The 26,900-nt window shown below is 43.5% G+C and overlaps 1 protein-coding gene across 3 annotated transcripts in view; it reads left to right on the top strand.

The window, feature by feature from the left end:
- si:ch211-223a10.1 (uncharacterized) overlaps positions 1–26,640 on the top strand; it is a 47,796-nt gene extending 21,156 nt beyond the window's left edge. For 2 of the 3 annotated variants that reach the window (XM_048563778.2, XM_048563776.2), the window contains 5 exons: positions 3,803–3,876; positions 8,234–8,396; positions 13,999–14,081; positions 16,007–16,197; positions 18,629–19,203. In XM_048563778.2, coding sequence (XP_048419735.1) covers positions 3,803–3,876; positions 8,234–8,396; positions 13,999–14,081; positions 16,007–16,197; positions 18,629–19,087 — 970 coding nt within the window. In that variant the 3' untranslated portion in view covers positions 19,088–19,203. Of the gene's footprint in view, positions 1–3,802; positions 3,877–8,233; positions 8,397–13,998; positions 14,082–16,006; positions 16,198–18,628; positions 19,204–24,395 lie in introns of those variants that run through there. The other variant, XM_048563777.2, reaches the window with a different exon arrangement.
- Positions 26,641–26,900: the final 260 nt, after the last annotated feature.

Below are 26,900 nucleotides of genomic sequence, written 5' to 3'. Positions count from 1 at the left end.
CTGTAGGGATTCTGTGATATCTGTGATGAAACCAGATTGCCTGGATATGATCATATTGTTGTTTGTGGGAGCTTGCTGAGTGAAAAATGGCTGCCACATTTCCTACCTTACAACAGTGACTAGATTTCAAAAACATCTTCATAGCTTAAAGAATTTTGAGAAGCCTGGTGCTTTAAAAGCCCATCTTTTCTCTCTAACCCAGAGGCTGCTTGGCGATGTTAGTTTCATATATTGCTGACTTCAGTCTGTCTAATATTTTAGCAACTGTCATGCAGCTCAAAGAAATGATGCTGAGATATATGAAATAGCAAGTTTTGAAGGACAGGAGTGAGAAACTTCAGGTTGCAAATCTACATGACAGAAGGTAAGAAAATGAATTATTCAAGAGTTAAGCTAACGCAAACAAAGACAGTGAGATAACAAGGTGTAGAGCTGGATGAACACAGCAGGCCAAGCAGCACCACAGGAGCAAGAAAACTGACATTTCGGGCCTAGGCACTTCATGGAAATAGGGGAGGGACAGGAGGTTCTGAAATAAATAGGGAGAGAGGGAGAGGCAGATAGAAGATGGATAGAGGAGAAGATAGATGGAGAGGAGACAGACAGATCAAAGAGGTGGAGATGGAGCCAATAAAGCTGAGTGTAGGTGGGCAGGTAGGGAGGGGATAGGTCAGTCCAGGGAGGATGGACAGGTCAAGGAGCGGGATGAGGTTAGTAGGTAGGAAATGGTGGTGCGACTTGAGATGGGAGGAGGGGATAGGTGAGAGGAAGAACAGGTTAGGGAGGTGGGGACGAGCTGGGCTGGTTTTGGGATGCAGTAGGGGGAGGGGAGATTTTGAAGCTTGTGAAATCCACATTGATACCATTGGGCTGCAGGGTTCCCAAGCAGAATATGAGTTGCTGTTCCTGCAACCTTCGGGTGGCATTGTTGTGGCACTGCAGGAGGCCCAGGATGGACATGTCACCCCAGGAGTGGTAGGGGGATTTGAAGTGGTTCGCGACTGGAAGGTGCAGTTGTTTGTTGCGAACCAAGCGTAGGTGTTCTGCAAAGCGGTCCCCAAACCTCCGCTTGGTTTCCCCGATGTCGAAGAGGCCACATCTGGAACAGCGGATACAGTATACCACATTAGTAGATGTGCAGGTGAACATCTGCTTGATGTGGAAAGCCTTCTTGGGGCCTGGGATGGGGGTGGGGGGGAGGTGTAGGGGCAGGTGTAGCACTTCCTGCGGTTGCAGGGGAAAGTGCCAGGTGTGGTAGGGCTGGAGGAGAATGTGGAGCGGACAAGGGAGTCACAAAGAGAGTGGTCCCTCCGGAAAGCAGATAAGGGTGAGGAGGAAAAATGTCTTTGGTGGTGGGGTCGGATTGCATCTGTGTTCATCCACCTCTACACCTTGTTATCTCGGATTCTGCAGCATCAGCAGTTCCCACTATCCCTCTCAAACAAACACAGTGATTGGATTTATAACCCCATTGATCTCATCAAAACCTACAAAATAATTGAAAGGGTAGACAGCGTCAGTCTAGGTCAGATGTTTGGCCTGGTTGTGGAGTCTAGAACCAGGGGACACAGGGAAGGTCACTCGACCCAAAACACTAACTCTGTTTCTCTCCACACACGCTGCCAGACCTGCTGAGCTTTTCCAGCAATTTCTGTCTTTGGCACAATTTAAAAATAAGAGTGATGCCACCTAGATTTGAGATAAGGACAAGTTTCTCTTTTACTCGGAGTGTTATGAATCTTTGAATTCTCCATCCCTGATCAATGTGGAAGCTCAGTTTTTGAACGTGTTCAGTGTGGAGATTGATAGATTCTTGATTACTGATGCCTTCACAAGTTCTGATAGTAGTATAGGGAAAGACACTGAAGTGTTTGAGGCTCGAATATACAAAATGGCAGAGTGAGTTGGAGGGGCTGAATGGCCTACTCCTGTTCCAAAGTTCCCTCCCATCCCCTCAGAATGTCCTAATTTACTTGGCAGCCAATGAAGTGCTTTCTAAATGTAGTCATTGTTATTACACATGATGCAATGGTTAGTTTGGGAAAGCTAAGATCAGTGAACTATATAAACTGAATTTATTTACTGATCGTCAATGGATGAGTGCTGTGGCTAAGTGAGAATACAACTGTTTTCTGCATCTCAGAGGGGAAACACGACCACAGCTTAAGTAGTTTTACCAAAGTGCCGTGCTGCTGACAGTGCAGCACTCCCTCAGTACCAAACTGAATGGTTAGCCTGACATCATGGCTCAAATCCCTGCAGTGAGCCTTGAACACACAATCTAATGCAGGTAAGACTATTGCTGTTATTGATATCTACTCTGATGTTCTCTTGACCACTATGAGCATCAAGGAACCCAGAACACAGATTCTTCTATAATTCTGCATTAATTAGATATACTTTTTATTTGGCAAACAGGGCCTGGTGCATTAATTTTAATATGCTCATTTAATTTTGAGAACACCCTTTGTGTCAGAGTGATTAAAAATATCTTCACTCAATTCTGACAAAGCTGGAAACAGTCTCAGTTCCATTCTGTTTAATTCCAGGCAGTATGGAGTTGTTTGGTGGAGGAGGGAGAGATATGCCTGATAGAAGGAGCTGGCAAGAATCCAGTGGAATGAGAATTGTGTTACTGGTTCAGTCCAGCATCCCGTCATTCAGCCTCCCAGCTCTCTGAGGTTCTCTAAATTGAGAAAAATACTGAGTTGGTAATTGTCCTTCCCAGTAGTTTGGTGAACAAAAGCTTCATAAAGTTTTATAGCCAACTTTTTATTAACCCAACGTCTATGGAATCATGAGTGTACTGGTTAATCCAATATTCCCGTTGATCAAGAAGTTCACATCATCAATGTATAGACATGCATGAAGTAATAAAAGCATATTATATTGCTGTGATACTTTATTAACATTATACATCACTTAAATAATCAACTTTGCCCTGAATAACAACTTCCCAGTTGAGATTCTTCTCACTTGCACCTCAACTGAGTACTCAGACATTGCGATAATACAGTAAGTGTCTGGTATTTGAGATGTACAATGTTTTGCTGGTTTAGCAAGAGTGTTGATTCATAAGGTGCTGGTGAGCACAATGCTTGCTATAATTCTTCTATTGTGTGGCTTGTTACTATTCTGTTTCAGCAGAGTCGTCCTCAAAGGCCAGTGCTACAGGAAAGGTAGCTTCCAGTAGCTGTAATCTGCTTATTTACTGCCATGGATGGGAAATGTGCACGAGTCTATTTCCTTGATTGTACTAGAAAACAGATTTCTCTCACTTGCTGTCTCCTTCGGTCCAGGAGAAGGAACACTGACAGAATGAGTCTAGCAGCAGAGAGAGCACTCGAGCTTTTGCAGCAGCATCAGCAGCAGAGACAGAGCTGTATCTAGCAGCTTCAACTCCAAACCCTTCAACTTCAAAGCAAAACCAAAACCCTGGGCCTGTGTGAGCCTGACTCCACCTACTCATGCTTGTTTTTGTCTATTTTTTTTTAAATGCAAAGCTTTTCATGAGCAGACACCTCAGCACTAGAATAACAACATCCATCTTGAAGAGAACCAGGACAGACCAAATCCCTACTAAAGGCACATGTCACACGAGATGTGAACCCAGAGGTAGGGACATTACCATTGCACCACCAGAGCCCTAGCTGCTAATTATGCTAATCTTGAATTTGTATATCAGAAAATCAATCCCTCATGATCAGCGCAGACAGTAACACAGCAACTTGTAAAGTGGAAAAATTAATCAACCCATTTTTCATATTGACATATCTCAGTGATTAATGTGTATTTCTTACAGACACCAGGAAGTAACAAAACTGCTCAACAAGTTCAGCAAGGAATCACAGACAGGAAAACCCAAGGAACCATTCGGTAACTACTGTGACCAAAGCCCTGTTGACACTTTACAATAGGTGTGACAAATGCTCTTGTTATGTCACCATTTCACCAGCTTTCAGTGCTCTGCAGACTAAGACCTTGATGTCATTGACAATGATTATAAACAAAAACAAATTGCTGGGACAACTCAGCAGGCCTGGCAGCACGTGTGGAGGGAAAACAGAGTTTAACAAAGTTGTAGACATGCTCGCTGAGCTGGAAGTTTTGGTTGCAAACGTTTTGTCCCCCTTGCTCGGTAACATCGTCAGTGCACCCCCAGTGAAGCGTCGGTGTTCTGTTCCACTTGTTGTTTATATGCCTCGGTTTGTTGGGGGGTTTGGTACCACTTCGGGTTCTGTTTCTCATTGGTTTGTACACAGGGTACATGTGTCTGTTGATGGAGTTCCAATTACAATACCAGGCCTCCAGGAGTTCCCTGGTGTGTCTCTCTTTGGCCGGTGCAATTTATGGATGTGCTGTCCTAGTCGAACTGGTGTCCCTCGTTGGTGTGTAGTGATAAATTGGTTGTGTCTTTGGGTCGCTAATTGGTGTTCATGTATCCGTACTGTCATTTTTCTTCTGGTTTGGCCTGTGTAGTGTTTCTCACAGTCCTTGCATGTATATTACACCAGTTTTTTGTTGGTTTTGGGTATGGGATCCTTTACATTTGTTAGTAGATGTCGAAGGGTGACTGTTAGTTTGTGGCCTACCCTGATGCCTAAGAGTGTGAGTAGTCTTGTGGCCATCTCTGAAATGTCCTTGATTGTACGGTATGGTGATTAGTGAGACGGGTCGTATTGTGCCTTTCTGTTGTGGTCTGTCTCAGAGATAATGGTAGATTGTGCTTTTTTCCCATTTCTTTTGAAGACTCTGTACAGGTGCTCCTCTTCTGCTTTGCACAATTCTGGGGTTTTTTTTTAAATTCATTCACTGGATGAGAGTATCACTGGCCAGGCAGCATGTTATTGCCCATCCCTAATTGCCCAGAGGGCAGTTCAGAGTCAACCACTTTGCTGTGGATCTGCAGTCACATGTAGACCAGACCAGGTGAGGATGGCAGTTTCCCTGCCCTAAAGGACATTGGTAAACCAGATGGGTTTTTCCAACAATTGACAATGGATTCACAGTCATCATTAGGCTGTTAATTCCAGATATATATAGAGTTCAAATTCCACCACCTGTCATTGGCAGGATTCAAACCCAGGTCCCCAGAACATTATCTGAGTCTCTAGATTAACAATCCAGCAATATTACCACAAGCCCATTGCCTACCCCAATGCTGCAGTATGTTGTGGCGCATTTAAATAGTGCCCTGATGCAGCTCCATTTGTGGGCATTAGGATGGTTGCTACTGTAACTGAGTATCTGATCCATACGTGTGGCCATTCTATCTACGCTAGTCTGAAGTTCCCCGTTGTTCTTATGTTCCACTGTTATGTCTAGGAAGGGTAGCCAGTTGTTGTTCTCTTCTATTGTGAATGTTCTTCTGGTGAGGATGTTGTTTATGTGTCGGTGGGTTTCTTCTAGTCTTGAGAGTTTGATCACGAAGCTTTCATCTGCATATCAGACGAAGAGTTTGGGTTGTATATTAGGGAGCACTGTCCATTTCAACCTTTTTACTACCACTTCTGCAATCAGTCCTGATATTGGGAATCCCACTGGTGTTCCATTGATTTGTTTGAATACACAGTCGATGAAGGTGAAGTGGATTGTGAGGAATAGATCCAGCGGTTTCAGGGTGCTGTCCCTGTTGATGCTGTTGTGGGGCGTCTACCTTCCTGGTGCGTCCAGCAGTGTGGCAATTGCTTTTTTGGCTCAGTCAATGTTTATAAATGTAAATAGTGCTGTTACATTGAAAGATATCCTTATCTCATCCTGTTCTATCCTGGTGTTGTCGATGATGTTGAGGAATTCTTGGGAGGAGTGGATAGAGTGGGTAGTGTTGTCAACTAAGTATTTCAGTTTCTGTTTAAGAGTTTGGGCTAGTCTATAGGTTGGTGTACTGGTAGTGAGACAATGGGTCTGAGGGGGACCCCTGTCTTTTGTACCTTGGGGACTCCATAGAAGCGAGGTGTGTTGTATCCCTGTGGCTTCATTTTTTTTGGTGATCTGTCTTGCTGATGTCTCCTGAGTTGTGTAATTTCTTCAGGCTTGTTGTAATCTGGTTCTCGAACTGTGGTGTTGGGTTTATCGCCATCTGTTGAATTAGACCCTGTGTACAAACCACTGAGAAACAGAACCAGAAGTAGTACCAACCAACCCAACACACCGAGGCATATAAATAACAAGTGGAACAGAACACCGACGCTTCACCGGAGACACGCTGGTGATGTTATGGAGCAGGGTGGTGAAACATCTGTAACCAAACACACCAGCTCAGCGAGTAAGTCTACAACCTCATCCACAACCTGAGCTACAGATCTTCTCAAAAACTTTTGAGCAGAGTTAACGTTAACATGTAATGATTATTATGTTTATTTCAAGGGGAACACTTTGTGGCACAGTGCGTAGTGACCCCATCACTGAGCCTGAAGCTCCCGATTCGAGTCCCTCCCTGGGACTCAATGACTGAGGAGTGATATGGGCGATCAGGAAAACTACTGACCTACCAATCGTTCTGATACTAGCGATAGTACCACAAGACTATCAGTCAAAGTCTGGAATTAACCTTAATCGTAAGCATTAAGACATTTATCAGAAAAACCCTTGAGTTCACTAATGTTGATCTCACGTCCTTAGCCAGCTTGGTCTACATGTGACTCCACGCCTGCAGCAATGTGTTTGGCTCTTAACTCCACTCTGGGAAATTAGGGATGGACAGCAATGTGCTCGTCCCATGGATTAATTTTAAAAAAATGCCTACCATAGTTGCATGGAGTCACTTCACTGGAGCTACAATCTCTGGTGACTCTACTCCAGGAAAATCTAACCGTGGAAAGATCTTGTGTCTCGGCTGAGAAAGAGAATGAAGAAGTCGGGCCTGCTTGTGTTAAATTTGCTCCAAGCCATTCTTATAACAAAAGACATTTAATCTCAGTGTCTGTTGCAGTATGGGTAAATGTGAGAGAGTTTTCTGCCAGTTTTATTGTGCTGATCAGTCCCCATGAGGCAGGACCAAATCCCTCTGCATCGATTGACAGCACAATGTTAACTAAGAGACAAAGAGGATTCTTGGAATAAATCTCCCTTCCCCTCTACCTGAGCCACCACCGTATGCTGACCAGTTCTTCTTCCGAGCTCCTTTAGAAGTGTCTGACTAAACTCTCACCCGCAGTGTATTTTAGTGGATTGGGATTCCTCTAACAGAGCATGATGAGGTGAGAGATTCAAATCCTCTTGGTGGGGGTGCCTTCTTCAGAAAAAGGGTCCAGACCTGAAACGTCAGCCTTCCTGCTCCTCTGATGCCACTTGGCCTGCTGTGTTCACCCAGCTCTACACCTTGTAATCTCAGATTCTCCAGCATCGGCAGTTCCTACTGCCTGTAATTACTGCAGCTTTCTAAGTTTCCACTAGTGGAGCAGCCACAGGCAGAAAATAGCAGATTTAAGGTGAATGGTGAAAGAATAAGAAGTGTTTTGTTGGGTGGGGAGGCAGTGGTGTGGGAGTGGAATTTTCTGTTTTGTACACAGCATACTGGGAAATGCTGGCCTGAAGGGGCAGTTAAGAATCAACCATATTTGCTGCGGGTCTGGGATCACAAGTAGGCCAGACCAGGTGAGGGTGGCAGATTATTTATGTTTGGTGCAGATTTAGTGGGACAAAGTGCTTCTTCTGTGTGGGGTTGCTCATTCTCTCTGTGCCTGCATGGGTCTCCACTGGGTGCTCTGGGTTCCTCCAGCTGTCCAAAGATGTGCAGGTTTAGGTGGCTTGGCTATGCTACATTGTCTCATAGTGTCCAGGGATGTGCACGTTAGATGGATTAGCCATGGAAAAATGCAGGGTTTCAGGGACAGGGTAGGGGAGTGGTCTGGGTGGGATGTTTTTCAGAGGGTCAGCACACTCTTGATGGTCCAAATGGTCTCTTTCCGCACTGTAGGGATTCTGTGAACTTTGAACAGCTCTACGTCCTTCCCCAAAGGACATCTGTATATCAAGAAGAGTCTTTAACAACCATGTTCATTGGCTTTTTTAAATTTTAAGTTTAATTTATTTATCCCCAGCTGTCATGGGATGATCTGAACCTGTGTTGTTGAGTTATTAGCTCAGGCGTCAGGATTAGCTATTCGACTAGGAACAAATCGCAAAGTTGCTGTACCTCCTGCTGGCTCAGTTACCTTGCACTAAGTGGCCTCTATAAAATTCATGAACAGGTAATAACGACGGTGCCTTATCTATATCTTTTGACCTTTAGGACTGTACTATGGCTGTCTGCTGTTCCCAGGAGTCCTGAGTGCAGTTGTGTTCCTCATCGCAAGTTACCTCAGGCAATATGGGGGAGTTTTCAGTCTCATTGCTTTTGCTGTCCTTGGCAGAACAGTTTTTTTCCAGTACCACCGCATTTCCCACCTTTCCAGGTAGGAAGAGCTTTATTCTGGGCTTGTGTGAAAATACTACAGCTTCGAGAGGTATATTTTGTCCTTTTTTTGTTGAAGTAGGGTTTTAAGACAGAACTAATAAGCTAGCTATTTGAATCCAATACAGTAAACAACAGCTTGTGAGGCCTTGGGTTTATTTTTAAAGTTGGAACAATAGAAGTAGCCTGAATGGGTGGTGTCAAGTTCCAACTGAACCAGAATTTTTAATTTTAGTTTTTCAGTAGCAGTTGCTGGGGTCTTGAAGCTGGGTTTGGAAGCTGCAGTACATCACTCCCTCCTACTGTCTTTCCCAGAGTTTTCCGTCAATGTTTTTCCCCCAAGACTGTAGAATTGCATGTGAGACAATCTATATATCAGAATTTACCTTTTCCAAGGGTGTGTTTATGGGATGTTACTATATTGGAACAGTTACTGTTTAGTAATTTTTAAAAATCTATTATTCTGCTAAGTTTTCCGTTATAGTTAAGTTATTTCAATTCTTTCTTTTGTTGTATTTTAACAATAGTGTACGAATAAACTGTTTTGCTTCAAATCTGGTAGCTTGACCAATCAAATTATAGCCAGAAAACAACACTTACCACTTGCCTTTAAGATAAGGAAAGTTTAGGGTCTAGGCTACCATTTTAATATATCTTGATAGGGTTTGGTCTGGTCCATAACACTTGTTCCAGCTCTTGAATCGTGATTACATGAGTTGCTATTAAAAAGGAAGAGCTGTTGTATGTCTTAAAAAGTATTAAGGTAGATAAATCCTCAGGTACTGATGGGATGTATCCCAGAATATTGAGGGAGGCAAGAGAACAAATTGCTGGAGCATTGAAAGATATCTTTGTATCCTCTTAGGCTCCAGGTGAGGTCCCAGAGGACTGGAGAATAGCCAGCGTTCTCCCACTGTTTAGGAAGGGTAGCAGGGATAATCCACAAAATGACAGGCCTGTGAGCCTCATGATGGTGGCAGGGAAATTATTGGAAATGATTCTCAGAGACAGTGCATTTAGAAGCAAATGGACTTATTAGCAATAGACAATGTGGTTTTATGAGGGAGAGGCCATGCCTCACTAACTGGATTGAGATTTTTCAGGAGGTGATGAAAATGATTATTGAGGGAAAAGAGGTTGATGTTGTCTACCTGAACTTCAGTAAAGCCTTTGACAAGGTCCCTCATGGCAGACTGGTATAAAAAGGTGACATTGCATGGTATCAGGGGCAAAATGGATGCAGAACTGGCTTAATCATGGGAGACAGAGGGTAGTTTTTTGGAATGGAGGGCTGTGACTAGTGGTGTTCCACAGGGATCAGTGCTGGGAAGTCTGCTGTTCATGGTCTGTGTAAATGATTTGCAGGAAAATGTTGCTTGTCTAATTAGTAGGTTTGCAGATGATAAAAGATTGGTGGAGTTGCGGATGATGAGGAGGATTGTCAGAGGATACAGCAGGTTATAGATTAGTTGGAGGCATGGGCAGAAAGATGGCAGATCGAGTTTAACCCGGACAAATGTGAGGTGATTCACTTTGGAAGATCAAGTACAAGTGGGAATTATACAGTAAATGGCAGAACCCTCAGGAGTATTGATATGCAGAGGGATCTGGATGTGCAGGTTCACAGATCACTGAAGGTGGCAGTGCAGGTAGGTAAGGCAGTCAAAAAGGCCTATGGCATGCTTGAAGGGGCATTGAGTATAGGGACAGGCAAGTTATGCTGTAGCTTTATAGAACTTTAGCTAGGCCACACTTGGAATATTCCATATAGTTCTGATCACCGCACAACCAGAAAGACGTGGATGCTTAGGAGAGGGCACACAAAGGTTGACCAGGATGTTAAATAAAAACTGGAAAAAAACTACAGATGCTGTAAATCAGGAACAGAAATAGAAGTTGCTGAAAAAACTCAGCAGTTCTGGCAGCATCTGTGCAGAAAAAAAATCAGTTAATCAGAACTGGAAGGGTCACTGGACCTGAAACGTTAAATCTGATTTTTCTTCTTAACAGGTGCTGCCAGACCTGCTGAGCTTTTTCAGCAATTTCTGTTATTTTTTACTAAGATGTTGCCTGCTATGGGGATTTTAGCTATGCAGAGAGGTTAGATAGACTGGGTTTGTTTTCGCTAGAACACGGGCGTTTAAGGGGTAACTTGATAGAAATTTACAAGATTATGGATAGAGTGGAAAGTTTTTTTTTACATGAAGGGTGGTGTGTGGCTGGAACACATTGCCAGAGGAGGCGATGGAAGCAGACACACTAGCAGCTTTCAAGATGCACCTGGACATGTACATGAGTAGGAAGAGAATAGAGGGATATGGACCCTGTAATTGAAGACAGTTTTAGTGTGGAAGGGTAATGGGAAATGCGGGTTTACAGAGATCAGACTGGGGGTGTGGGGTCTGGGTGGAATGCTAATTGGAGGGTTGGTGTGGATTTATTGTGCCAAATTCTATGATTTCAGAACTTCATTGTGAATTAATTGTGTCATCATCTCAATGTAATGCTGGTTGCCATGTCAATTTCTCAATGACCTATCGAGCCATGTGTAGGCTCACAGCCAACTGCTTTCTACAGAAGAGACAGCAAGCTCAGATTTTGAGTCTAGATGACTCTTCATCAGCGCTGACATGAAGAGTCATCTAGATGAAGAATTACCTGATGAGTCATCTCGACTCAAGATGTTAACTTGCATTCTTTCCATGGATGCTGCCTGATCTGCTGTGATCGCCAGCATTTGTTGTTTTCAGTACAGACTCCAGCATCTGCAATAATTTGCTTTCTAGCATCTGTTACAATCTCTGTTGCTGTTGGATTGGAAGCCAGTGCACGGACTCCCTGAGACACTGGAGAGGAATCTCAGAAAGTATCACCCTAGTGCTGTGATCTGCCAGCTTAATTTCTTACACTTGAGAAGATGCATTAAGCAGCACCAAAAGTCTAAAACAAAAACCATGAAAAGGGAAATGCAATTGCTGAGGTGTTGTGCTGTTTAATAGATCATTGGGCTCAGCACTGCCACCATTGGCAAAACAGAGGAAGTGCAGCATAGGGTCACATTTGAAAGTAGTGAATTCACATGGTGACAAGATTGACATGATGATTGGTTTATTGACTAATATTATACACCGAGCCAGATTATCAGGAATTCTGTGATGGTCATCAAATTGATTCTGCAGCAAAGAGGTACAATTGCAGGAAAAGAAGTTGTCAAACTGACTCTTAAAAATGCTGCAACTCATGTAGTAAATACTGAATTTATGTGTCAGTCTACATTGACGCCTAAACTGCACTGGACCCAGTTATGGACACCATATTACTCAAGTCATTCAGAAATACTGAATGAATTGCAAAAGAAAAAGATGCTTTTTTTATATCAAATAGTGCAGGATGTAGTTTTAAGGTGGGGGATGGAGTTTAAAGGAGATGTGAAATTTAAATTATAAGTGGATATGATAGCCATGCTTTGCTTTAAAACACGTTTTTTTTCACAGAATGAATCTTCAATTCCTGGGCATCTCAGGGAAATCCCGAGGAATTTAGCAACTTGAACCTAGGACCAGCATGAACCAGAATAAAATTTCCTTTCTTGTGGTCTGTACTTTCCAGAAGTAGCTAGCAGAGGGTAATCAGGAGCAAGAACGACTGCTGGTACATGCACAGTTCTCATTCTGTTTCCCAGGCCAGTGTTCTGCAGCTCCTCTCGCAACTATTGACTGGAATCAGGGACTAGTGCGCAAACCCAGGATTAGGGTTAGGGTTACTACCCCAGTGCATTCAGCAACTAGAAATAATGGGTGTTGGTGGCATTCTGCTTTTCACCGCCCTGTGGAGAATCTGAGAATAGCAATGACTCCTGAATCATTTAATGAAATGCTGCTGAGAGATCTTGAATTGGTTAAAATGTTATCGTTTTCTGTTTTGGATACAGCTTTGTGATTCCTGTCATACTGCACTTCCCTGGTTTTGCCAATGGTGGCAGTGGTGAGCCCCATGACCCATGAATGGCAGAACACTTTTGGGTGATTGTGTTTCCCTCATTGTGGTTCTTGGCCAGTTTTAGTCCTCTGACCTGCCTGCAGCCCCTGTTAGACTCTCACCAGGCAGTGGTTAAATGCATAGTGGTACCTTCTGACGCCTTGCCCTGCGTCCATTGTCATTCTTGGAGAGGCTGCTGAGATATTCCAATACAGATGCTTCACAGCAAACTTGACCCAACCATCACTGCACTTACAGCAAAACCCAGTGCACCATCAGTTGTGCATACTGCCTTTCACTCACTGTTAACCATACATACACACACACACACACTCCACAAAACCCAATGCACCATCATAAGAGATAACAAGGTGTAGAGCTGGATGAACACAGCAGGCCAGGCAGCATCTTAAGAGCAGGAAAGCTGACGTTTCACAAATTTTTCTGATGAAGGATCTAGGCCCGAAACGTCAGCTTTCCTGCTCTTAAGACGCTGCTTGGCCTGCTGTGTTCATCCAGCTCTACACGTTGTTATCTCAGATTCTCCAACATCTGCAGTTCCTATTATCTCCAATGCACCATCAGTTGGGCAACACTGCCTTTCATTCACTGTTAAACCACCCCCTCCCCCCACGCCCCCACACACGTATACACACACACTTTCTCTCGCTGTCTCGCTCTCTCTCCCTTGCACTCTTGCTCTCTCACTCCTTGGGCTTCTAGCCAACATTTTGGCATATCATGCATAGCTTCACCTTTCCTGTTAAGGCAAACCAGCCACCATGCTAGTTTCAGTAACGCAATGATCAAATGACAAAATTTAGAAGGCTGTTAGATGTGTATATGAATAGGAAGGGTTGAGAGGGATATGGGCCAAATGCTGGCAGATGGGACTAGATTAATTTAGGGTATGTGGTTGGCATGGACGAGTTGGACCCAAGAGTCTGTTTCGTGGTGTACATGTCTATGACGCTAAATTGCAAATCAACAATTTCCTATGTTGAGCATTTGACCCAGTAGCAGGCACTGTTAAATGTACAACAGTTGTGTTAATTAAATACATGTTGAGGCCATTAATTGAGACTTGTGCACATGTAAAGGAGATAATGAAATTGCTTGATTGGGTTTGGGGTCACATGCTTATTACTTTTCGCTTAAAATAAGTATAAATTTGAGTAAAAATTTATTCCAGTATCACCTTCACCTGGCTCTCTGGGCTATGCAGTATTTTCTTGAAGATGCATTGCCTTTAGAGAAAAACAAAAGCAGGCAAACTTTTTATTTATTTATCTGCAGTGTAGTGGGCTTCACATTAAGGGATCATCATGTTACTCATCCATTATTGTGCAATATGAACTGAAAATGCATACGATCCTTTTAAAATAAATGTAGGTTGTCAAGTTTCTGCCTAAAGACAGTGGCCTGTTAAAGTTAGCGAACAAGGTAGTCAGGTTTCAGACCCTATATCCTGGCCTGAGGGTTAGTTTCTCACTTTTCTAACTATAAAAAAAGTACAGACAAAGATATTGCACTTGTGCCTCAAGGTTAGGGAGAGCATGGGTGTTGAGAATTGAGATCAGGTGTACAGCTTAACTCTGTCTTTGTCTTTCTTTTCCATGTCACAGGTTACCAAATCCAATGTACCTTGGCACCTTTGCTGCTGGGATCTTTCATTCTTTGTACTGCTTCTATTGCAAGATCCTACCAGATATCCTTTACGTACACCATTGTTTATAGCAGACTTGTAAAGTGATGGGTCAGTGACCTTTTTGCTGCGTATACGTGGATTACTAGGCTTTCCTTGAGATGACTGATGCATAGGTTCCACAGTCATTCTGTTTTGTGAACAGGTTTAGTTTCTGCCTTTGTGTTATTCAACACTAACTGAAATTAGAAACTTCACACCCTGAATCCCATTTTCAAAAAATGGTGGTTTCAAATAGCTTACATATTTGGAAAATTTGTAAATACAAAAACAAAGTAACTGGATTCTCTCTCCCTATCTTACTCCTGTCCTACTTCACCTTCTTTCTCTCTCTCTCTCTCTCTCTGTCTATCTATCTCACTGTCTGTCTGCCTCTTGTCTCACTTTTTCTCTCTCATTTTCTGTTTCTCTCTCTCTCTCTCTCTCATTTTGTCCCTTTCTCTCCCTCTCACTTGCTTTGTCTCTCTCTCCCTCTCTCACTTACTCTCTCCTCTCACTCTGTCTCCCTTCCTCACTTTTTTTCTCTCTCATTCTCTGTAACTCTGCCTCTCTTATTTCCTTGTCTCTTTCGGTCCCTCTCCTCTCACTTGCTTTCTCTCTCTCTGTCCTCTCACTCACTCTCTCCTCTCACACTTGCCCTGTCTCTCTAATCTCTCACACTTGCCCTCTCTCACTCTCTCTAATCTCTCACAATTTCTCTCTCTCCCTTTCACCCCATTTCCTACCCGACCCTTGCTGAATCTAAATATACATCTATCAAACTAATTGAATGGCAACATTCACCTCTCACCGCCACCTCAGATTCTGTATTCTGTGTAATTACCTTCAAATTCCTTCTGTCTTTCCAGCTCCAAACTGCTCCATCTGACCAAATCTTTGGGTTTTTGACTGCTTCACTTGTGTCACTGATCGATACAGCATTTAGGTTTCATTAAAGGAAATAACTTACTTTTTTTTATTAAAGTAATGTTTAACAACCTTGAAACCTTCATACCTCATGAAATACTTCTGAAGCATGGTCACTGTTATATTAGAGGAAATTTGTGCATTGCAAGTCCCCACAAGAGGCAACAAAATACAAAGCAGATAACTTGCTGCAGATACTAATGCAATGTATAAGGTCCCATGCTTACAGAGTATGGTAACAGTAAGCAACAAAAGCTGGAAATGCTCAGGCAGTCCAGCAACATCTGTGGAGAGAGAAAGGAGTTAACCTTACAGATCTCTGAAAGGTCACAGAGCTGAAACGTTTACTTGGCTTTTCTCTCTGTTTGACCAGCTATGTATTTGCAGCACTTTCTTCCAAACTACACTGTAAGATAAAGGTAAAGTCACCAGAAGACCAATTTCTCTTTAGAGAGAGAGATGGCTGGTGGTCATTGGGCAAGTGGAGAGGTTGAGAAGGAGTCCTCCATGGTGACCTCAGCTGAAGCAGGAATTAAACCCACACTTTTGGCATCAGTCTTTGTCACAAACCTGCCATTTGGCCAACTGAGCTAACGGCATTAGGTGTACCTTCACCACGCAGACTGCAGCGTTTCAAGGGCCAGTTATGGATGGACAGTTACAAAAGACAAATCCCCACATCCGTGAAAAAGTGATGAATAATCTACTTTATGGTAGCCATGAAGCGGAGGTGCTGGTGTTGGACTGGGGCAGACGGGCAGAAGTCACACGACACCCAGGTTATGGTCCAACAGGTTTATTTTATTTGGAGTACATGCTCCAAAAGCTTGTGATTTTTAAATAAACCTGTTGGACTGTAACCTGGTGTCGTGTGACTTCCGACTTAATCTACTTTAGGTGTTGGTTGAGAGAAAAATGTTGGCCAGCACACCTCTATGGGATACGTTTGGGCATTGATACCCCTAGGTAAAGCCATCCCATCAGTGTGGGCAAATGAGAGATCTTTCCTTGACTCATAACATGCCTGTGGCCTGCATACCTCCTGCTGTGTTGCATGACACTGCAGGCCACCCTGTTGCTGTGGATGTTCAAGGAGATGTTAACCAGGGACCCGGGGAAGCTGCAGGAAACTAGCTGCAAGGCTGTGTATGTAACCATCACCGAGCTTATCGAAGCAAATGAGAATCCATCCAGATTCTGCATCTACTGTGAGGTAAGGGCGATCACATTTTGCGAGTTACACTGACGCCGCTGTGCGACACACTGATGCCTTTTCCATTTGCTTCAAAATTGAACCTCTCTCTCATTCGGAGGATGGAATATGAGCTTAGAATCACACAGTACAGAAGATACCCTTTGAGTCAGTACCGACAAAAATCGCGACTCATTCTACTTAGCCGCACTTGGCCCATAGCCTCAAAGGTTATGACAGTTCAAGTACTCATCCACTTACTTAGAATCGTACAGCATAGAAACAGACCCTTCAGTCCAGCAATTCCGCGCCCACCATGTTCCCAAACTAAACTCATCCCACTTGCCTGCATTTGGCACATATCCCTCCAAACCTTTCCTATTCATGGACTTATCCAAATGTCTTTTAAATGTTGCGGCTGTATCTGCAACCACCACTTCCCCTGAAAGTTCATTCCACACAGAAATTGCTCTGTGCCCCATGTCCTTTTTTAAATCTTTCTTTGCTCATCTCAAAAATATGCCCCCTAATTTTGAACTCCCACACCCTAGGGAAAAGAACCTTGCTAGTCATCTTATTTATGCTCCTCGTGATTTTATAAACCTCTATAAAGTCATCCCTCAACCTTCTATGCTCCAGTGAAAGAGTGTCCACCCTATCGTTATAACTCAAACCTTCCATTCCTGACAACATCCTGGTAAATCTTTTCTGAACCCTATCCAATTTAAGAACATTCTTCCTATGGCAGGGCAACCAGAAGTGGACGCAGTACTCCAGAAGAGGCCTGACCAATGTCCTGTACGACTGCAATATGACATCCCAAACCCTTACTCACATGTCTGAGCAATGAAGGCAAGCATGACAAATGTCTTCTTAACCACCCTGTCTATCTGTGACACCGATTTCAAAGCATTTTGTACCTGAACCCCTTGGTCTCCCTGTTCTACAACATTACCCATGGCCTTACTGTTAATTGTATAAATCTTGCCCGTCTTGTTTTAAAGGTTGAGAGATTAGCCCATTCAACTATCCTGCCATTACCTGCCATCAATCCTCTGGTGAAATAAGTTTGGTGTGAAAACTTCTGTCTGTCACCAGCCGTGTCACTGTGTTGAGCTTTGTGATAGACTGGCTGTAGAATGGACTGAGGCTTCGAGGAGTTGGGCCTGATGATGGGTTTTAGGCAAAGCTGCCAGGTGGGCGCTTCTCTTGGTGTCAAATCCCAGTAAACCCCAAGAGAGGCGGCATCATGAGGATTACTTAAGGGGAGGGGGTTTAAAGAGAAATGGTGAGACCACCTCTCTCTGCTCTAGATGTCAACCTGGACTTTCCTTACACCAGCACAGCTTTTCCTGTTCAGAGATGTTATTTCACACCTGGAGCAGTTGGGACTTGAATCTGAGTCTCTTGGCTCAGAGGTGGGGACACTTACCAATGCACCACAAGAGCCCACTCCCACACCAACATATATTTGGGGATTCCTCTTCCTGAATGTTGTAATTATATCGGCATCTACCACTTCCTCTGGCAGCTCGTTCCATATATGCACCTCTATCCGCATGAAAAAGTTGCCCCTCAGGTCCCTTTTAAATCTTTCCCCTCTCACCTTAAAACTATGCCCCTCTAGTTTTGGACTCCCCTACCCACAGCAAAAGACCTTGGCTTTTCACCTTATCTGTGCCTCTCGTGATTTTATAAACCTCTATAAGGTCACCCCTCAGCCTCTTGAGTCCTTGTCTATGCTGCCTCTTCTTATATCTCAAACAGGGTGGGATGCTCTTTGGAGGGTCGGTGCAAACTCAGTAGGCTGAATGGCCTGTTTCTACACTGTAGGGATTCATGATATGATATTACACTTACCTCAAGCTGGGGGTCATCCTGATCTCATGCCCTCTGACCTTCTCATTCCCGCTGGCTTTAATATGGCTTCCCGCCACTATAGCCAACCATACCTAATGCAACACTGTTCCCTACATTCTGGTGAGTCATCATTTTGATCCCTGACACTCTTGTTCCCATCCCAGTTCAAATCAACTTGCTGCTGCTCATAAGGAGAGGAACAAGGCTTCCTTACAAACAGCACTAACTTTCGGTTGTAAGCTGAGGGTGAGCAGGAATGTGTTTACCCCACATCGTTTGATGCAACCTTCCATGTTTGTCATGGAGACTGTCAGATTTTTGAAATGCATGCCTTGATATCTGCCAGCCAGGAAGAGCATCCCTAGGGCATTAACGAAATATATCTTTTTCCGTAATCTTCTGTGAGAACTTTAGTCACTAAAAACTGTTAGCAGTGGGAGCCAGATGTTTGATTGAACAAGGCAGCTGAATGAAGATCATGTGATGAAATTCGTCCAATCAGAACAGTCACTCGGAAGGTCCATTAAACTTGGGAGTGAGGAGGGAGTAGGCGCCATTTTTGTTCCTAAATACTGTTTGTTTGTTCCTTTAGATTATTCAACCAGAGCAAGCGAAGCACTGTAAGCTGTGCAACATGTGTCTGGTGAACTTTGACCATCATTGTCTTTTCCTCATGAAATGCGTGGCCAAGAATAATCGCCGACTCTTCAATCTGTTCCTCATGGAGGTCTTCTTCTGTCACCTGACCTTTGCAGCATCAGCTGTCTGGTCCCTACATCTTCAATACAGTCTGAACTTGGAAACGGTCCTAGCCATTCTCAGCAGTGAGTCCTGGGTGGTAGCACTGGCCCTGATGAACGTCGCTACGGCCTTCTGGGAATTGGTGATCCTAAAGGATCAGCTGGTGACTATTTCCACAAACTGCACTACCACTTTCCGGAAGGTGCCACACGCCTCAGTGTTCACATGGGGACGCCGTATGAGAAACATTGCAGCGTTCTTCATCACTGGGAACGGGACCCAGAGTCACCAATTTGCGAGTCAGTTCTAGACTTTTCTCCTTTAGAGCTACGCCATGGTCAGTAGTTGTTAAGCTGAGGCTTCCCTGTGAAACATTGTTATAGATAAATGGGTCATTGTTACAAATGAATACGTAATATGTTAGTAGCTTTTTGGCTTACTGTAAACTATTTCTGTTGTTACGATATCTCCCATTGCCACTTTAATCCCTCTGCTCATTGATGTGTTTCATTTGCACAAACTGTTCCTCAGGTATAAAGTGGGAATGGAGATAATTTCTCAGAATTGTTGGTTCAGAAGCAGAATGACATGAAAACCCTTCCAGATCTTTCCTTCCTTTCTTGTCATGGCACTTCATCTATTGCCACGTTTTTCTTGCCTCTCCACCAATTGCTTCTCATTTTTATAGCTGGCTGAGAAAGGGGAAGATAGGCGCAACAAAGAGAAACTGTTTTCATTGCTTCACTTGAGCTCCATAGTTTCTAGACCTCCCCCTTTTATGCCACATTCTCAGTTCAAGGGTTAAGCTAAAGATGTGCGGATTGGGTGGATTGGCTGTGCAAAATTGCCCTCAGTGTTCAGGTATGTGTAGGCTGGTTGGATTAGCCATGGGAAATTTGGAGTTATGGGGCTGGAGTGAGGGTAGATGGGATGCTTTTCAGAGGGTCAGTGCAGACTTAATGTACTGAATTGATGGCATCTATCTGCATTGCAGGGATTCTACGTTATATAAGGACCAAAGAAACTTGTCTGTCTGAAGATGTTCTGGTCTCCTTGTGCACATGGTTGTTTTTCAGCCTGGAGGTTTGCAATGAATAGCTTTTAGTGTGTTTTTACACATTGGGTACAGGAACAGGCCATTCAACTCCGGATTGATCAAAGTAAAGTTGCCTCATTGTTGAATAGCCTAAATATCAACAACTTCAGATTGATGTAAACTTGGGTTTGAAACATTGATGTGGTTCCGAGACACCGTGGATCACCCATATATATTGCCCTCAAGTCTTGCCATTGCTGGCACAGGGTTCTCCCCGTTCCTGGAATGCTGCACAATAGCCCTGACCTTACAAGTATGGTGGATATGAGAAGCCAAATCTGACCCCTCAGTTGATTGATCTGTTGAAACATAAAACAGTGACACTTGTACTTGACCTAAAGAAACAAGATTTTTAAAAAGTTTATTCATGAGATTTTGTCAACACTGGCCAGGTCAGTGTTTGTGGGCCATTTCTCATTGCATTGGAGAAGTTAGTAAAGAATAAACTAAGAAAATTCCGGCAAGCACCTTGCAGTCCAAAATCTAGGCCATGGTTGTTGGAGACCGACCATAGTGGCAATCTGACACCATGGATTTAGGCCAGAAGTCACACGACACTATAATCCAACAGGTTTATTTGAAATCACAAGCTTTTGGAGCGCTCCGAAATCTTGTGATTTCAAATAAATCTGTTGGACCAATAACTTGGTGTCGTGTGACTTTGGCCACCCCAGTCCAATACCGACACCTCCACACCATGGATTTAAGATTGTTTTTATTTAGCTGGTAAGTATAACAATGAGTGTCTATCACAACATCATGTTGATTTTCAAATTAGTATTGTATGTGAAGTAATTTTCATTCTTTTCAAAAAAACGCCCGACAAAATTTTTCATCCAAAGATAGCAACTCCTAAGAAGTCCATAGTTAACCATTTTTGCTGATATTTTTAACGGATTGCATGATTAACTGCCAAAGCACAGGAAAGAAGATATGACTTGAGAAGACAATGTTTCATTATTCACGTAAAATGTGGAAGTGAATAGCAGTTGCATTCGGCCTCACAAAGCCTGGTTATCCCCTTCTGTTAGCATGTGGTATGCTGTTCCCTAAAGTCAGCAGCTGATCGAATCAGCCAAGAGGAGAAACAAGAACATCACGTTCCTCTGAAGGATTACCCCTAACCTGCACATTTTAATTATTCATTCATGGGATGTGGGCATCACTGACCAGGCTGGCATTTAATCCTGTCTTTCATTGCCCTGGAAAAGTTGCTGCTGAGCTGCCGTCTTGAACCACTGCATTCCATGTGGTGTAGGTACAGCTACAATCCATTAGGGAAAGGGGTTATTGGATTTTGACCCAGCAACAGTGAGGAAAAGTGACATTGTTCCAACCCAGGGTGGCATGTGGCTTGGACGGAAGCTTGCTAGTTGTGATGTTCCCATGTATCTGCTTTCCTTGTACTTCTAGTTGGAATGGGTCACTGGACTGGAAGGTGCTGTCGGAGATTCTTTATCAGTTGCTGCGGTGTATCTTGTATGTGGGACACTGTGTTGGCACGGTACATGGTTGGGAGAGGGATTAAATGTTGAAAATGTTGGATGTTGTGCCAGTCATGTAGGTTACTTTGCCCTGGACAGTATCTAATTGCTTGAATGTTGTTGGATGTGGACCCATCCAGGCAAATAGGCAGTATTTCTTCACACTTCTGTATCGGAGATGGTGGATGGGCTTTGGGGAGTCAGAAGGCGAGTTACTTGCTGCAGAATTGCCAACATCTGAACTTTCTTGCAGCCACAGTATTTGCATAGCTGGTCTAGTTTCTAATCAATACCAACAGTCCACACCACATCCCTCGTCAGACTGATGACAGTGACACATGACACTAAAATCCCACTTCTTCAGACAATTAGCAGACAGTTTTGATACAAATGGAAAAAACTTTATAGCGCTGTATGAAGAGCGGTTAATAAATCTCCAATCCATTTTCCAGACAGTGTCTATATCAGCCCCCTGTATCTCATCAAAAATCTCACTCGAGAAGCCAGATGATGGTGGGTGTTTACAGCAAGTGGAAACTTGTCACATCTGGGTGTACTTGGGACTGAAACCTCGAGTTGCCATTGAGATGTGCTCATCTCCCTGTGGGCTTAAGACTGGAGTTTTAGGAGCTCGAAGGTTGGACGTGGGAAAACTTCCTGTGTCTGAGCATGTCGATCAGTCCAAAAACAAGGCAATGGGAGCGAATGGGGAGAAGTTTGTCAAGTAAGGGAAATGATATGCAGGCTGAGCTGGGTTATAGTACAATAACCTGCTTTCTCAGTAGGCTTTAGCTTCTCCTACAGAAGCGTAATTGAGCTTCATTCAATATCATTTGTGTTCACAGTCGCCCACACAGACTGCAGGAGTAAGACCAGTGTGCTAACATCTGATATTTAATAGTCTTTAAATCTCTTCCCCAGCTGCAGCTAGTCCCTGCTCTGGTGTCTTGACTCTTCATCCTGTTAATGGCTTTGCTGACTTTGATTGGAAATAATTGGAAACCTAAGGTTTATTCAGAACACATGGGCTCAGAGATGTGCTGGGAATATGGGGGAAGGGAGAGGTTGTTAACAAAGCAGAATCATAAGCCATAATTCATGTTCTCACAATAGAAGCAGCACCTCACATGTAATGAAAAATGCCAGAGTGGTCACTTCAGAGTGTACCCAATGAACTCCAGTCCTGGGATTCAAAAAAAATGATATTGTTCCTGGTTCAAAGAAATGATACATCAATTGCTAGTGTGTTCAGCCCTGCAGGCCTTGGGGCTCTCAAGAGTAGATTTTGTTTTTCAAACATTTCCCTACACCTCTTTTAAAAGTGATTAGGGATTTTAGTCTCAAAGCTTTCTGCTGTTCAGGGAAACCCATGCAGCATTAAAACTGTTCAGGGATTCCTAACCCAATCCTGGAGGTTGCGCACCTCAACATCCCCTCTCCACCCAAGCCAAACATTTGGGTCTTCATTGTTCATTCTTTAACAGTGACGCCTGATTGGGATTGTTGTGGGTGAGAGTTTCAGGAGCCCAACATCTGGATCACTTCCAGGTCCAATCCCTACGTCATTCGCTCTGGACCAGTGGCATTATAAATCATAAAGGTGTGGGCCTGCATTAGAGCTGGATGAGAGGTCAGTGTCTGGTTAATGGTGACTGTAGCTGCCTTGGGAACTAGCTGTGGTGTGTGGATTTTTGAAGAACAGACAGTGTCCGGACCTGTCTAGCTTATGAAATGAATTTGATGTTGATTTAGATGTTTGATTGGACAGGGCTGTGGTGGGGGTTGAGGGTGAGGTGGGGGTGGTGGTGTGCAGGTGTAGGAATAGACAAAAATACAGGATGGAAACCAAAATCACATCATGAATGGTGGAGGAGACTTAAGAGCTGAGTGGCCTACAGCTGTTGTGAAATCCTATTTGATCAATCTTTCCATTTGTCTGAGTGAAAGTTTGATTCTGGTCCTGCCCACCCTGTTAACAAGGTAATGAACAAACTTAACAGCAAGTTCATTGGAAGCATGCAGGTTTGACAATTCTCCCTACTTACCCTCCATTTTAAAAATTCCAATGTGTCCCACAGGCATACAAACTCTGATGCCATCTTCTGGGCAAGACCACACTGAATAGTGAGTGTAGTAGACTGGAATGAAAGAAGTATCCAGCAATCACTGTTTTAACTGAATGTGGTGTTGTACAGTGAGGAGAGGGTCTGTCAATGGCTGGGTGTAATCCTTCTGTGTTTCCTTTGGTTGTCCTTGGGCACAGGAGAGACTGAGGTGTGAAGGAGCCCTCTCCTGACAGCCTGCACTTTGTTTGTTGATGGGATTGGTCATGATCCGGTATCTCACCCCAGTAAGTCACTTGGCAGGTGCTTGCAAGTGGTAGCTAGTTGACTGTAGCCATGTGATGATAATTCTGGGAGCTATGCTGTGAGCCACACGGGGGACAACTCTCAGAGAGAGGGTGATTATACAAAGCTGTGCAACAGCAACATTGGGAGCAATGTGAGAAAAACACTGTGAGCCTCTCACTTTGTGTGCCCTCTCCCCGGAGGAACACAATGATGATCCATGTTAGATGTTAGGAATGCGGCACTTAGAGCAGAAAATAGTGGTTGAAAACTTAGTGTGTTTATGTATCAATTGTATAGGATGCTTGGATAAGAAGTGAAAATACCTCATGTTAACACTAAAATTATGCACCCTTATCGCTTATAGACTGAACAATATCTACAAGTTTCATTACTTCAAAAGAACCAGAAGCTGAAAGTGTCCTTGCATTGCTGCCCATAACAATTCTGATTGAGATGAGTCCAAAACTTCTAATCCAATTCCTAATAGTACTGGGAACGTCTGGAATGGTCGCCAAATTAGCCCTAATCTGACAATCACAGGACTGTCAAAGTGATAAATGGACAAACGCTGCACTGCTACAGTAGGGGATGGTTCAGGAGTTGCTGAAAGTGAGGCAGTGAACAAATTCAGTTCTGCGGAAGGGTCACCAGACCCAAAGTGTTAACTCTTACATTTTTCCTTCACAGATGCTGCCAGACCTGCTGTTCCCGATGCTACCAGACTTCTGTTCCCGATTCACAGCATCCGCAGTTCTTTCAGTTTTTAACAAATTCAGTTCCCTAGGTTCAGTGAAAAACAACAAAGATTAAGAATGGAATCCAAATTTGATTGTTTCCAGCAATAGGAATGACCAGTCACTGAAGCGGCATTTTAAAATCTAAATGCGTCAACCTGAATCTGAGACAGACATTGAATCTGTCACCAGTGTGGAGTGTTGTGCCCTGCAATGTTTGAGAGTCATAGAGATGTACAGCATGGAAACAGACTCTTTGGTCTAACTCGTCCATGCTGACCAGATGCCTTAAATTAATCCAGACCCATTTGCCAGCATTTGGCCCATATCCCTCTAAACCCTTCTAATTCATGTATCCATCCAGATGCCTTTTAAATGTTTATAATTGTATCAGCCTCCACCACCTCCTCTGGCAGTTCATTCCATACACGCGTGGTCGTCTGCATGAAATAGTTACCCCTTAGGTCCCTAATAAATCTTCCCCTCTCACCTTAAACCTATACCATCTAGTTTTGCACTATTCCATCCTGGAAAAAATGGCTATTCACTCCACCCATGTCCCTCATGATTTTATAAACTTATGCACAGTCATCCCTCAGCGTCTGACACTCCAGGGAAGATAGTTCCATTTGAAGAAAAAGGATGAGAAAAGAACAGCAGATTTTGAAATGAGTGTGTGGCAGGGGATACTTAGAACTCACTGGCTGGAGAGAAAGATGAATGAATGGGGTTGGCCAGGATGCTAAATTCAGGAATCAGAAGAGTGGCTAATCACAGAGAGAGAACAGAAGACAAGTGCAGACATTATAGACTAAGCTCGCAGTCTTGTCCACCCTTGTCCTTGGTTGAAAAGTAAATTGGGAGTATAAAACAGAGGAAGATGAGGAATCAATTGGGCCGATATTATTGAGATGTGGATTGAACAAGTCTTGAGAGGAAGTGGGAGAATGCCAACAACCCCTGCTGACAGCTATGGCAGAAATGAATGAATACTTATAGACAGTATCTTCTGAGGCAGGGCTGACGAAATATATTGTAGGAGTAGAGAGTAAGCCTTCCTCAGGATTTGAGAACACTATTACTGATCTGCCCAATGCTCAGAAGGTTCAATCTCCCTTCGGTCAGAAGGCTGGAAATCTTTGTAAACCTTTCAGATGATGACTTATGATTGAGCACTCCAATGAGAAGTCAAACTCAAGAGTTAGAGGTATCAGCAAACTAAAACATTGCAACAGAAGGCGAAAGATGTGGGCAGTAAGGTTTAAAACCAGCCTTAGGTTTGAAACATTCAGACGGAGGAAGGGAAGACTGGGAGGCAAGCTGCTGAACTAGTGCTGATTGGTGACTAAGCAGTAAAGTCACCATAGTCTTAGCAGACCATAGGGCTGCTCTCACATTTGAAAGAGACGACTGGTCACCACACCTCAGATGACAGGAGAGATTGCGAAAGAGAGTCCATGATAACCTCAGCTGGTGCAGGAAATGAACTCTGCATTGCAATCAGCCATCCAGGTAACTGACCCCCCTCAACTAATAGGAGACACTGGGATTTCTAATAGAATGTGCAAACAAAGACAAGGAACAGTTGGTTGGATAATGAAATATTCTGATGTATCCCTACATTGTTCGGTTTCTTAATTGATAATTCTATACTTGTGTTTTTACTTGCTTTAACAATGAGCTCTTTTTAAAAGATGGAATCAGGTACGAAGGGAATTTGAGACGAAGTATTGGCTGCAAGACTTTTCCATGCGTAAGGCATCCCTGGAATCTATAGTAGGACATTTTTTTTCTTCTTTTTCTCTTGCACTGATAAATGATCTCACTTCCTTCTCAACTGAGTTCAGCTCAAAATTTCAGTCAGTGTTGCATTGACTCAGACATAGATACATTCCTTCTAATAACACAGTGGCATAAATTTTGATTACTGAGCAAATACAAAGCACATTCTTTGAAAATATGAATCATCTCTCAATGGTCGCTTCCCTCCCATGTGTTGTTCAATGGATCTGAGGCACTTACAGTGTATTGTGATCACTTGTATTTAGCGTATTTTAGCTTGTGTTAGAGGAGAAGAATAATTTATTTCAGACATAAACAGGTTTTCTTAATTCTTCATTTACAATAAGTCAGGGAATGTCCAGTAATATTCATTAGCTTCCATGGAAAGAACCTGAGTTAATGTCTATGGTAACAAAGTGTGGAGCTGGATGAACACAGCAGGCCAAGCAGCATCTCAGGAGCACAAAAGCTGACGGAAGGGTCTAGGCCCGAAACGTCAGCTTTTGTGCTCCTGAGATGCTGCTTGGCCTGCTGTGTTCATCCAGCTCCACACTTTGCAGATGCTAGAGAATCCAAGATAACAAAGTGTGGAGCTGGATGAACACAGCAGGCCAAGCAGCATCTCAGGAGCACAAAAGCTGACGTTTCGGGCCTAGACCCTTCCGTCAGCTTTTGT

This window comes from Stegostoma tigrinum, chromosome 37, assembly GCF_030684315.1.
Source record: "Stegostoma tigrinum isolate sSteTig4 chromosome 37, sSteTig4.hap1, whole genome shotgun sequence".
NCBI lineage: Eukaryota > Metazoa > Chordata > Chondrichthyes > Orectolobiformes > Stegostomatidae > Stegostoma > Stegostoma tigrinum.
The sequence above is the reverse complement of the archived record's forward strand: the minus strand, read 5'-3'. Positions and strand labels throughout refer to the sequence as shown.